The sequence below is a fragment of the Carya illinoinensis genome, chromosome 12 (assembly GCF_018687715.1).
Source record: "Carya illinoinensis cultivar Pawnee chromosome 12, C.illinoinensisPawnee_v1, whole genome shotgun sequence".
Lineage (NCBI taxonomy): Eukaryota > Viridiplantae > Streptophyta > Magnoliopsida > Fagales > Juglandaceae > Carya > Carya illinoinensis.
The window spans coordinates 18,123,912-18,138,362 of record NC_056763.1 but is presented as its reverse complement, the minus strand read 5'-3'; the positions used below and the strand labels follow the sequence as shown (position 1 = coordinate 18,138,362).

The window sequence follows — 14,451 nt, the reverse complement described above, 5'->3', positions numbered from 1 at the left end:
TTAATTGTTTTGGCTGTCACTTTTCCTCCAAGGTTGAAAGAGATTGATCTGCAACTTTTCGGCCAACTTTGAGATGCATTTGTGGTAGGAGAAGACTCCCAGACGCCGATCCTTTGGATAGAATCGGCGGTGCACTGAAACGATGCGCATGTCTCTCATGCCCCTCCTTTTTTCGGAGCCCGATCTGTCACATGTTGGACCAGAAGATTTTCCAGCCTTAGATCTTCTAGATCGGACCGTCATGGCTGCGATGTGGTAGGTTCGTGGGTCTCACACGTCAGTGTAGATTTTGGCATCTCCCAAATCTTGCTCAAACGGAAATTCATTTATCTTCACCTTTATCTTATCGCATTTCCTTAACCTAGTTGCAAGGCTATTCTTATATCTAAAAGGTAAAGAAAAGAATTTGGACTATTGGTGCCTGAGGATCACCATCCCTTCTTTAGTCTCTTGGCGATTTCTTTCTTTCACAACTGGCAAGTTTTGTATTTTTCACTTTTGCCTCTGTCAAAAAAATCATATGTATTTCTTTTGAAAAGCGTGGAATTTTGCAACGACCTATAATGCGATGAATCTTGGATTTTTATCTAGTCTTTTAATATTAAAGTTTTCTTACTTTACCAAAGGATTGTGAAGATGAAAGGATGTGGATCTCCCCAATAGTTATTACAGAACAAAATGCAGCCACTTAACCACCATGGCCTCCGACCTTGGGTTTACATACAATCTGTTTGTTAGATCGTACAAAAATCATCACTTTGTGCTGCTTCCATTTAAATAAGTCATGGAACTCATTAAGAATATCGTTTAGATTATGAAAATGTTTTAGAAATATTTTTATTGGCGTTTCAAAAAGTGGTGGAATCCATTTAAAATAGAGTTTTTCTATATACAAGTACAGTCGCGTATTAATCTGTATATTAATACTGATTTATTCATACTTAAAATTTAAATTAACACCGTTTTCAATAAAATCTATTTTTTGATCAATTACATCATATTGGTGCACAAATTAGTACACAATTATGTTTGCAGCTATATTTTTTCTTTAAAATATGTTAGGGAGAAAAATTTTAATGAGAGGTTTTTGAGTTTTCTAAAAGTTGTTTTAATTTCTCTTTGCTATAAAATATATTAATGATGATTGAAATTATTTTTGTGTAAAGTTATTTGGACTAAGATTATGAAAATTTTTCACAAAAAATCATTCCATCCAAACTTGTCAATTTGCTGATCTGCGTTAACTTGTCAGAGTTACTATATTACGTACACTTCACACAAAAACAGCACATTGGTAAATATTTTCCGTGCTTGTTTGGATAGTGAGATGAGTTGAGAATAATTGAGATGGTTTGTAAATAGTAGCAAAATTATTAAATTGAGATAAGATGATATCAGATAATTTTTAAAATTTATGTGTTTGAATTAGAAAGTGAGATGAGATAAAATGGTTTTAAAATAAGTGTTTGGATAAAAAATGTCTCTATATGAGTATGAGATGAAATCTCTGAAATCAAATGGCTCTTATATTTCAAAGTTTGAGATTCACTGAAAATATATCATGCAAACCTACTTATTTTATTTTTTATTTTTAATTTTCTCAAAGGTAAAAATTGATTTTAGGATTTGAAACATGTTTGAACTTCAAGAAAAACAAAAAAAATTTCACTTTATCCAGAGGTCAAGGATCCAAGACTTCCAAATATTTTATTGTTTTATTTGGTAGGATTTGCTTCATATACTCGGAGTAAATATAAATATGAATTGTGTAAACGTCGTGTACTCTTTTTTAAAAAAGAGCGAAATTAATTATTAAAAAATTATTATTTTTTATGTGAATTTTATATTTATTCAATTTTTTCAAAAAGAGTGTACAAATACCGCACACTCTATGATTATGAATATCATTTTTTCATATTGAGAAAAGTCTCTATGTCACCAACTCAATTTAAGAGTTTCTATAATATATTTAAATGGTAAGTTTCTAAAATTTACTTTAATCATCTAAAAGGATTAAAAATCTATTTTTTGAATAATATTACATGTACTTACAATTTTATTTAGAAAAAACTTACAAAGACTCATTTTATTAGTTTCTTTTTTAAATTTAAATTTTAAATTTTAGATTTTATAATTTCTAACACATCAATAACTGACATACAAATAAGTAAATTTTTTTATAAATTTTTCTTAAATACAATTAGTATTTTCTTTTGTTTAATAAGTACTAAATTGATTTTTTTTTTTATTTAGGTAAATTTCAGCTAGATAAGAATCTAGATAGAGGTCCCTTATAGCTATGAGTGAACTGTAACTAACTTTTAAAACCTTTTTAGGCGAATATTTATAAAGCAATAAATAACTTTTCAATAATATATATTTTTAAAGAGATGATTTAGTTATAAAAAAATTTTATAAAAATAAATTTATAAATAAATATAATTTGATATGATGCGTTAAATTATAAAATTATTTTTATTATAAATTAAATCAAATATATCATACGAAATTATATTAATTTATAAATTTACTTGTACGATGCGTAACACTTTTCATATTTTTAACAAATCTCTGCAATTAAAAGTTGTATAATGGAAAGTTCTATTAACTGCTAGAATCTCAAACAAACACTTATTTATAAAATAGAAAAAAGAAGAGGTTGTTATAAAACTATCGAAAGGAGAGAGAGAGAGAGATAGAACTCAGAGAAGTTATGAAACTTATGAATTTCTTAAAGAATTCAACGATATATATAGGCGTACAAAGGGAACTATGCAAGTTACTATGCAGTACTATGCTGGCACTGTGCATATTTACTATGCAGTACTATGCTGGCACTATGCACTGTGCGATGTCGCCCATTTACTATGCCGGTTACTATGCAGTACTATGCTAGCACTATGCGCACTGTGCGATGTCGGCCATTTACTATGCCAGTTACTATGCAGTACTATGCTGGCACTATGCACTGTGCATTTGACGGCTAGCTCAAGGTGGTCATACAATTTTACAATGTTATTTTACAACACTCCCCCTTTGGATGACCACATATAATGAATATGCCTCGTTAAAACCTTGCCAAGGAAAAACTCTGTGGGAAAAAACCAATGGCGAAGGAAAAAGAGTACAATATTCATGTGTACCGTAAAATGCTTTAAGATTGCCTCATTAAAACCTTGCGAAGGAAAACCCAGTGGGATAAAACCTTAGCGAAGGAAAAAGAGTACAATCAGCATAAGTCTTCAAGACGTTACTCCCCCTGAAAAGTGCATGATAAAAGGTCTTCAAGTCTCCGCATTCCAATGTTCTGCACAATCTTCTTAAATGTTGCAGTTGGTAATGCTTTTGTGAATAAATCTGCCAGATTATCACTTGATCGTATCTGCTTGACTTTAATTTCACCTTTTTCTTGAAGTTCATGAGTATAAAAGAATTTAGGTGAAATATGTTTGGTTCTATCACCTTTGATATATCCTCCTCTAATTTGAGCAATACAAGCAGCATTATCTTCGTATAAAGTTGTTGGACTATCATTAATCACTGGAAGACCACACTTTTCTTGAATATGTTGGATCATTGATCTTAGCCAAATGCATTCTCGACTTGTTTCATGAATTGCAATGATCTCTGAGTGATTTGAAGATGTAGCAGATAGTGTTTGTTTGACAGATCTCCATGATATAGCAGAATTTCCATAAGTAAATACATATCCAGTCTGAGATCTACCTCTGTGTGGATCTGAAAGATAACCTGCATCTTCATATCCAACTAATTGTGGACTTGAACCATATTGATAAAATAATCCCATATCAACCGTACCTCAAAGGTATCGAAGGATATGTTTAATGCCATTCCAATGTCTTCGAGTTGGTGCGGAACTATATCTTGCAAGTAAATTAACTGAAAATGCAATATCAGGCCGAGTGCAATTTGCAAGATACATCAGGGCTCCAATTGCACTGAGATAAGGTATTTCAGAACCAAGAATTTCTTCATTGTCTTCACAAGGACGAAATGGATCCTTTTGCACATCAAGTGATCGAACAACCATTGGAGTACTCAGGGGATGAGCTTTGTCCATGTAAAAGTGTTTCAAGACTTTCTCTGTATAATTTGATTGATGAATGAGAATTCCATTTGGCAAATGCTCGAGCTGCAGGCCGAGACAAAATTTCGTTTTGCCAAGATCTTTCATTTCAAATTCATTCTTTAAATATGTAGCAGTTCTTCTGATCTCTTCAGGAGTTCCAACAAGATTTAGATCATCAACATAAACCGCAATAATAACAAATCCGGAGTCTGATTTCTTAATAAAAACACATGGGCATATTGGATTATTCTCAAATCCTTCTTTCAATAGATATTCGCTAAGGCGTTTATACCACATGCGTCCGGATTGTTTTAACCCATATAAAGATCTTTGAAGCTTAATAGAATACATACTTCTGGATGTACTCAGATTAGAAGCTTCAAGCATTTTATATCCTTCAGGGATTTTCATATATATGTCATGATCTAATGATCCATATAAATATGCGGTGACCACATCCATCAATTGCATATCCAATCTTTTTATAACTGCCAAACTAATCAAATATCTGAATGTGATTGCATCCATAACAGGAGAGTATGTTTCCTCATAATCAATCCCCGGTTTCTGCAGGAAACCTTGTGCAACAAGTCGTGTTTTATATCGCACAATTTCATTACTTTCATTACGTTTACGTATAAATACCCATTTATATCCAACGGGTATTACACCCTTTGGTGTTTGTATAATTGGTCCAAAGACCTCTCGCTTTGCTAGCGAGTTTAATTCAGCTTCAATAGCTGATTTCCATTTTGGCCAGTCATCTCTACGTTGACATTCTTCGACAGTTCTTGGCTCAATTTCTTCATTACTTCTGGTAATGTCAAGAGTCATTTTATATGAGAATATGTTGTCGACAACAGTTTTATTTCTATTCAAAATTTCTCCTGTATTCATGAAATGTATCGAGATCTCGTTATTTTCAGGTACCTGTCCCTCTTCAAGGGAAGACATTTCATGAAATACCTCTTTAGGAGGTTCTTTCTCAGGAGATTTACTCTCTTCATGAGCATCAATTACTCTTATGGCCTGTGTTGGTATGGACTCTTCAGGAGTACCAAATTCATTTTGTATTTTCCTCTTCCGAGGAATTTTGTCCTTAGCACCAATAGGCCGTCCACGCTTCAGGCGTATCTTAGACTCGCCTATTGCTATTTTGGCAACTTGTCCTTCAGGGACTGCAATCCTTGCTGGAACATTAACAGCAGGAATATATGATTTTACCACACCTTTAGTGTCAGTAAATGCATCCGGTAATTGGTTTGCAACACTTTGCAAATGAATAATCTTTTGAACCTCTAGATTACATTCTTTTGTACGAGGATCAAATTGGGAAAGAGCTTTATTTTCCCAAGTAATTTCTTGTCGTGCTTCAGGCACCGACTTCTCATTACACAATGTTTGTCGTGCTTCAGGCACCGACTTCTCATTACCCATTGTTGGAAAAATGGATTCGTCAAAATGACAATCCTCAAAACGTGCCTTAAACATATCCCCTGTAAGAGGCTCAAGGTATCTGATAATAGATGGAGAATCAAACCCAACATATATCCCAAGTCTACGTTGAGGGCCCATCTTTGTACGTTGTGGAGGTGCAATTGGAACATATACAGTACATCCAAAAGTACGAAGATGAGAAATATTTGGTTGCTGACCAAATGCAAGCTGTAATGGTGAATATTTGTGATATGCTGATGGTATAACTCGAATTAATGATGCTGCATGAATTATAGCATGTCCCCAAGCAGAAATAGGAAGATTTGATTTCATGAGTAAAGGTCTAGCGATTAGCTGAAGCCTTTTAATCAATGATTCAGCTAAACCATTTTGAGTATGTGTGTGGGCAACTGGATGTTCAACATCTATTCCTATTGACATGCAATAATTATCAAAAGCTTGAGATGTAAATTCTCCTGCATTATCCAATCGAATAGTTTTAATTGGATAGTCAGGGAATTGTGCTCGTAGCTTAATTATTTGTGCAAGAAGTTTAGCAAATGCAGCATTTCTAGTGGAAAGTAAACAAACATGTGACCATCGACTTGATGCATCAATTAAAACCATAAAATATCTGAACGGTCCACTTGATGGTTGAATAGGTCCACATATATCTCCATGAATCCTTTGTAAAAACGATGGAGATTCAAAACCAACCTTTGAGATAGATGGTTTGATAATCAATTTACCTTGAGAACATGCAGAGCATGGATATTCATTGGGTAAGATAATCTTCTGATTCTTTAGGGGATGCCCATACGAATTATCAATTATTCGTCTCATCATTATTGATCCCGGATGTCCAAGGCGATCATGCCAAGTCATAAATATTTTGGGATCAATGCACTTCTGGTGCATTACAACATGTGATTCAATTGTTCTCATTTTTGTATAATACAATCCAGATGAGAGGGCAGACAGTTTTTCTAATACGAGCTTCTGGTTCGAAATTATTTTAGTAATGAGAAGATGCTCTTTATCGTCTTCGTTAATGGTTTCAATATGACAACCATTACGACGTATATCTTTAAAACTTAATAAATTTCTTCTGGATCGTGAAGAAAATAGAGCATCATCAATGCAAAATTTGGTGCCATTAGGCAACACAATATAAGCTCTTCCGGAGCCTTCAATTAGATTTGATGAACCGGAGATGGTATGAACATAGGCTTTACTCAATGTTAGATTTTGAAAATATTTTTTATCCTTAAGAATTGTGTGAGTTGTAGCACTGTTAGCCAGACATACATCTTTATTATTCATCTCGGAAATAGAAAGTTCATCAATAAGACTCATGATTCTACAAAATATATAAAACTTTCATTACTAAAAAAAACATTACAGAATAAAAATATTTTACAATAATATAAAGGAAATACATTAATTAAAAAGGAACACTTCCATGATCAACTCTACCACTAGAATCCTCAAAGAAATCAGAAACATCAAGACTTGTAATATCTTCTCCATCTATAGAATTTAAAGCATATGATGGTTCAGTAAAATTTGTTTCAAATTTCTTTGTTTTTTCTTTTATGGAAGATTGGTATAAGTCAACCAAGTGTTTAGCTGTACGACAAGTACGAGACCAATGTCCAGTCATACCACATCTATGGCATTCATCTTCATATTTCTTTACAAATTTATTTTGAGGACCTTTGCCATTTTCTGAGTTGAACCACTTCTGGTGGTACAGTGTATATCTATTATTTTCCCTTTTAGTGTGGTCATTTCTAGGACCTCCACTTCTATAGTTTTTCTTACCACGTCCACGCCCTCTTTTTCTTTGAAAAGATGCACCATTCGCTTCTGGGAATGATGTAAATCTAGTACCATTCACTTCAGGGAATGATATAGAACCAGTAGGACGTGACTGGTGATTTCTTAATAAAAGCTCATTATTTTGCTCAGCTAATAGAAGACAAGATATAAGTTCAGAATATTTCTTGAACTTTCGTTCTCGATACTGCTGCTGCAGGAGCACATTCGAGGCATGAAAAGTAGTATATGTCTTCTCTAACAAGTCATCATTAGTGACTTTTTCACCACATAATTTCAATAGCGAGCTAATTTTAAAGAGTGCAGAGTTATACTCACTAACACTCTTGAAGTCTTGCAACCTCAGGTGCATCCAATCATGACGAGCTTTTGGGAGGATTACAGTTTTCTGGTGTTCATATCTCTCCCTTAAATCATTCCACAAAATAAGTGGATCTTTCACCGTTAGATACTCAGTTTTTAATTTTTCATGAAGATGGTGCTGAAGGAAAATCATTGCCTTAGCACGGTCCTGCAGGGACCCTTGATTTCCTTCTTTAATTGTATCTCCCAGGTTCATTGCATCCAGATGGATCTCAGCATCAAGGATCCAAGATAAATAATTTTTTCCAGAAATGTCAAGAGCAACGAATTCCAATTTTGTAAGATTTGACATTTTCTACATATATAAATCAAGAACATAAGTATGTTTAATATTTCATATTCATTTTGAAAACTATAAAAAAATATATTGAAAGACTTACTTGAAGTAGAGGACTATTAGCTTCAAGATCGTCAGAACTCTCGTGCTGATAACGTGTTATAAAACTATCGAAAGGAGAGAGAGAGAGAGATAGAACTCAGAGAAGTTATGAAACTTATGAATTTCTTAAAGAATTCAACGATATATATAGGCGTACAAAGGGAACTATGCCAGTTACTATGCAGTACTATGTTGGCACTATGCACTGTGTATTTAACGATTAGCTCAAGATGGTCATATAATTTTATAATATTATTTTACAACAGAGGTTTTGTTTTGTATTTTTATATCAATTGCTTTTAGATAAGCGTTAAGGCACAAGATTTTGAGATAACTTCGTCGTTTATTGAAGTGACTTGTGTGGACCCTTGGGCTGTAGTGCGTGGCATGTACACACGAAGAGGTCATGAATGCAAATAGGCGGTTTTTTGCTTTTAAAATATCTTTAAGCAAGTTTGCTTATTGATACATGCAAACTGTAACACGTTATTGATGTTGAATCATTTTCCTTAGTAGACATACAATATTTTTTGAGTACTTGTTGTATAAAAAAAATTATAAAAAAATAATTTTATAAACTGACGTGACTTTATCTGATTCGTTAGATTTGTTTATAATAAAAGTAATTTTATAATTTGACGAATCAGATAAAACTACATCAATTTGTGTGATTTCTTTTATGTAATTTTTTTATAGTTAAAATATTTCCTATATTTTTTTAGAATATTGTATATAATTATATTTTAAACGAGGAAAGATTTAGGAAAATAACTTATAAAAAAATTTAAAATTTGAAATATAAAAGAAAAAAATTGATAAAAGAAAAAATTAATAGGTATATATATTCTACGTAAAATTGTAATTATATTTAGTATTACTAAAAAAATATTGCTATTTTGATATTTCCAATAATAATTATAATGGATCCCAAAGTAAATTGTTATATTTACATATCAAATTATAAGTAACAAAACTCTTATTTTACTTTGACATGTAAAAAGGAAAAATGATGCAAGTTAGAGGTTAGAACTTTAAATTTTTTTCTCGAAGAGTTTTGCTAGGTATAAGCATACATCGTGTACCAATTCACGTATCAATAACTTTTTTTATTTAAAAAAAATATAAAAAAAATTTTGAAAAAAGAAGAAAATATCATATCTCATAAAAATTATTTATGTTTTTAATTCGCATCATTTCGTTAAACATATGCTTTACATACCAATATCGATATGTGAATTAATGCACGAAGTGTGCTTGCAAGAAGATTTTTCCTTTCTTGAATGTGTTTCTTTATCTATGAGAAGTAACTTGCAATGTTTTATTGTAAGGGTCGTTTGGAGTGAGATTGTATCATGCACATGCATATCTTACTTAAAGATTGTACCTTATTAATGTTATGGTAGTTTTCCGGCAATTTCAGTAAGGTATGATTAAATATAATACATGTTGGTGTGTGCATAAAGAGCATAGAATATTTAAACATTATATATAAAACAAATTGAATTACATATTAAACATCTTTAATGTGACATATAACATGATAGTTCGACACCTGTATAATAAATCGGAGAAAAAAGGTAACGCATGTTAGTTTTTTACGTTTTTACCACTTTACCCTGCCATGTGTCATCCATCTAACATTACCCTAATTCTCTCTTATCTCCTCCTCTTTCTTTTTCTCTCTCTTCCTCTAACTCAACTCTCTCTCTCTCTCCGTGGCTATATCAAGCACAATGAAGACGTGATCGTCGCTATCGACAACGGTGTCTTAATCTTATGTACCCATTGTAATGATCTCCTTCCGAGTTCTAATATCTCTCAAGGATCAAACTTGCTCTTCAGCTTGGATGGGTTGGATCAAGCACTAATGTTAATCCTCTGTTCTTCAGGTACTTCTACCTTTTTCCTTTCATTTTCATTTTTTTTTTTTTTTTTTTATTTTCTTTGCTAATTTGCATCTATTACTGAAGTATTCTTTTTAGCCTTTTGTTTTTATTCCTTTTTTTTCGTGTATTGTTCGATTGGGATCTTTCTATGAATAGTATACAGTGTATAAAGTAACAAAGCTTTCATTTTTATGTTTGTTTTCTTTTGATCAGTGAAGTATTTGTGAGATTGATATATTCGGCAAAGGAAAGACTCTTGGAACGTCATTTTACATATGGAAAACCCAAAAACCCCAGAAACCCTAGAAGCTAAAGACCCAGGTCATAAAACCCTAGAAGAAGCTTCTGAGTCTGCTGGGATGTCTGATCTGAGTGAGAAATGTGCTGGGTTAGAATCCATTCCGGAGATTTCGGTTGAAGAAAATGGCAAAGTGGTTGATGTAAATCATAACGGTGTTGGGGTGGATAACGTGGGACTGCTAGATCAAGTGGCTGAAGTTGATGAAATCAACGGTGGTATTGAAGATGAAAATGTGGTTGCGGTTGTGGAAACAGTGTCCAGTATTGAAGAGAGTTGCATAAATGGTGTTGGTTTTGAGAAGGGTTGTCTGGTAGAAGGTGGGATGGATAGGGATGATGAGGCACCAAAGGGTTCCAACGATTCAAAATTGGACGGGGGATTAGTGGGTTTGGTTAGTAATGGAAGTAACAATGAGCGGGCTGAGAAGATTGTGGAAGAAAAAAAAATGAAAGCTGATAGTAGGATGGGATTAGATGAAGTTGATTTGACAAGGAAGACAGACGTTTTCAGAGATGGTATGTCACTTTTTGTGGATATATGTGGTCCTCCTGCCAGACTTACTCAAGATAACATTGATGAAGAAAAATGTTGTGGGTTAATGTTGACCGAGGAGAAGCCAAATGAAGCTGGGGATGTGGAGGAGAAGGGAAATGATAATCTAGAATATAATTTTTCTGTGGGTGATGTTGTATGGGTTAAAACTAAAAGCCAAACATGGTGGCCAGGAAAGATTTATGATCCTGCGGATGTACCAGGGTTTTCTGCAAAGAGTGAGCAGAGGGAATGTTTACTTGTCAGATATTTTCAGAGCAGCCATGTTGGTTGGTGTAGCCCATCTCAGTTGAAGTCTTTCCATGAGCACTTTGACCATATGTTGGGGCTAAACAAGTCAAGAAGTTTTGTTGGTGCTGTGGAGAAGGCAGTGCATGAGTTTGGTAAGCGTGTGAAGATGGAGATGACTTGTTCTTGTGCTCTGAAACAAGGTCAGCAATCAAGTGGTGATGGTCAATCCAAGAAGAAAAGTGTTGGTGGACCTGATCGTAAATCTGGTGAACTTGGTGAATTTATGGCCACTCAGTTTGAACCTGCTAAGTTTCTTCTGCAACTTAGAACTCTAGCAGTGGTTGTTTCTATGCCTGGCATGATTGAGTTTTCTGTTGCACAAAATCGTCTATCGGCATTCTACCATTCGGTGGGCCACTTCCAGTTGCCAATGCAGGTACTCCAGGAAACAAGTGATATTGAAAATGGTTATGATGACATGTCAATGGTTGAAAGCAAATTTGTTGTTAAGACTGGAGACAACGTTACATGCTCAGCTGATGAGAACTTGCAAACCACTCCGCTTACTGTGTCACAGAAAGAATCAGAGAAAGGAAAAGAACGTAAAACCTCAAATGGCATGGGATCTAAATCCATAAAGAGAAAGGAGGAGAAGGTTTTTGAGTCAAGAGAACGGAAGAAGAGCAGGTACTTATCTTTCCCTTATATAAACTGGGAGCAGAAAGGCTTGCCAACCGAAACAGAAGACTCTAAGACTCCAAAAGTTCCTGAAGAAGTGGATGCAAATGTCGATTCAGGTCAGTTTACTTTTCTCCTTGTAGATAAGCCTCTCTCTTGTATACTTGCTATGCACTTGGGTTGTGCCTTTTGTGCTTTTTAATAAAGAATTCTTACTTATAAAAAAAATTCAGGTCAGTTTACTGGGTCCCCTGTCGTTGCTAAGTGTAGCAGCAGGAGTTTCTGGAGGAAATGGTACAAGAAATTTGTAAGGGGGAGCAATAAACTCGGTAATTCAGATTTAATAAATGCATCTTCAGCTGAATTGCTTTCTGAACTCCAGTTTAGAGCTGTGGATTGTCTATATCGAAGCGAGAGTGAAAGTTTCAATTCAATTGAGTGGTTCTTTTCCAGATTCAGAGTTTCAACGTATCATGATGAATCTGCTTATGAGATGGACTGCAAGAATATGGCTGCTCAGAATGAGACCATGGCTGCTGAACCTGTCTTTTTGGCAGGGAATACACAAGAGAGTAAGCACCCTTCACCTGCTGCTAAATCAGTTCTAAAAAAAAGAAAGAAAAAGGCATTTTCGCAGCATTTAGGGGCTGAGCATAATTCCAGCATTCCGAATTTGGTGGGAGACAATGTCTCTGGTGTGCGGGATGCTAATGAAAACCAAGGAAAAAGTTCAATTGAGATAAGTCAACTGGCAACAGATGCTAAACCGGAGGAAAAGATGGGAAAGAAAAAAGGAAAAGCAAACTCAGGCCGCTTGAAGACCAAGTCTCTTTCAGGCCTATCAGATGTCAATATAAACATCGCAATGAATAGTTCGTTCTTGACGGATTGCTCAGGGATGGGCCACCCCATGCCCAGTGGTAGAATTAAGCAAACAGAACCAAAAGAAGGAGCGAGTCCGAAGTGTCTGCAAACTAAACAAGGAACTCGAATACCAGATTTGAATGGGAACAGTGCCATATCTATATCATCAGTCCAAGATCAACTGGATACAGGTCGTGTAGATGCTTCTGCAGGTAAACCTGAACCTAAGAAGAGAAAGAAGAAAGTAACTGCTCCAGGCTTACAAAATCTGAATGGAAATATTGCTGAATCTGGTTCATTGGTCATAGATCTTGGGGTAATGAGTGCACATCCTCTGGATAGTATCACTCAGAAAAGTGATAGGGAAGTGAAGGAAGAAGCCACTTCGGTATGTCTGAACTCTAAACTTGCTACTGGCCCTCAGAGTTTAACTGGAAGTGGTGCTAATCCTGGCATGTTGGTTAAAGACCCACAAGATATTTGCTTCATCTCAGGTGAAGGTAAACCCAGTAAGAGAGGGAGAAAGAGAAAGGATAAAGCCGCTTCTGAGAACAAACCTGTTATAGCCATTCCAGATTTAAATGGATTAAGTGCGGAACACAGCTCATTGGGAAAGGAATTTCATGAGGTTAACGGACTCTTATCTCAAATTAAATCTGAGCCGAAGAAAAGGCGGAGAAAAGGAGAGGCTACCTCAGAGCATCAGAGAAGTAAATTGACTCCTAGGAGGCCAGATATTAATATCAATCATGATAGAATGGAGACTAATGAAACCGCCCTAGGGACTGCTCTTCTATTGACATTTGCCACGGGAGTTTCCATGCCTTCAAAAGAAGATTTAGTCTCAACATTTTGTAGGTTTGGGCCCATAAAGGAATCGGAAACACAGTTGTTGAGAGATTCCTATGGTGCCCAGGTGGTTTTTATGGACAGTGTTGATGCTACTGAAGCTTTTCATAGTTTAGAGAAGGATGCCCCTTTTGGTGCAGCCCTTGTAAATTTCCGACTTCATCATCCTTTACCGGATATCTCTGGAGTTTTGGAACCAGATAGGACTTTACTCACAGCCGTAGGCCTCACACCAATGGAAGCATCTCCGATGAATGGAAAGCCTACCGGGTCAATGCCTAATCCTGATGAGGCACCTGCACTTGACTTTATAAGGCAAAATCTTCAGGCGATGACATCAATGCTGGAGAAATCTGGAAATAATCTTTCTCCAGAGACGAGAGCCAAACTGGAAGGCGAAATTAAAGGTCTCCTGACAAAGGTGAGCTCCATGGCTGGTTCTTCTTCCTCTACTTTACAGGGACTGTAAGATCTGGGGATACATTGTTGTAGATGTTTCATTAACTTAACTCTTATTGGTCATCTCTGGCACTCTTATGTGAATGTTGATGTTAGAATTGCAAACTTATTTAGTTTGTTGCAATTGAGGAGCTATAGTTCACTGCTCATAATCTGTGGAGCTTACATTCATCTTTATTTTTGTGAATGTGTAATCTCCAGTCACAGATCCTTTTGATGTGGCACATTAAAGGACAGTCATTTAAAATGTTCCACATCAACATGTTTTGACTGGGATGATAAAAATCTAGGAAGAACAACAACATTTTTCGTGCAAAATGGAGAGAACCTATATTCCAGTCCATGCCATCATACATATCTGTTGACATGCTCTTGATCAACTTGAGTGGCTAATTATCTGGTTTATGTTTGCCTGAATTGTAGGTAGAATTTTATAGTTTAAACTACATAGTTTCATCAAATTGCATTAAAAACATAACCTATAAAAAAGAAGTTGCATTAAAAACATGAGTTCAGGGACATG

At 34.9% G+C, this 14,451-nt stretch overlaps 1 protein-coding gene across 1 annotated transcript; it reads left to right on the top strand.

Annotated features, from left to right (window-relative positions):
• Positions 1 to 9,782: 9,782 nt before the first annotated feature.
• LOC122289565 (serine/threonine-protein kinase ATM) lies at positions 9,783 to 14,080 on the top strand. Its single transcript, XM_043096692.1, has 3 exons — positions 9,783 to 9,997; positions 10,208 to 11,875; positions 11,990 to 14,080. The coding sequence occupies exons 2-3, from the start codon at positions 10,270 to 10,272 to the stop codon at positions 13,936 to 13,938; spliced, it is 3,555 nt and encodes a 1,184-aa protein (XP_042952626.1). The 5' UTR covers positions 9,783 to 9,997; positions 10,208 to 10,269; the 3' UTR covers positions 13,939 to 14,080.
• Positions 14,081 to 14,451: the final 371 nt, after the last annotated feature.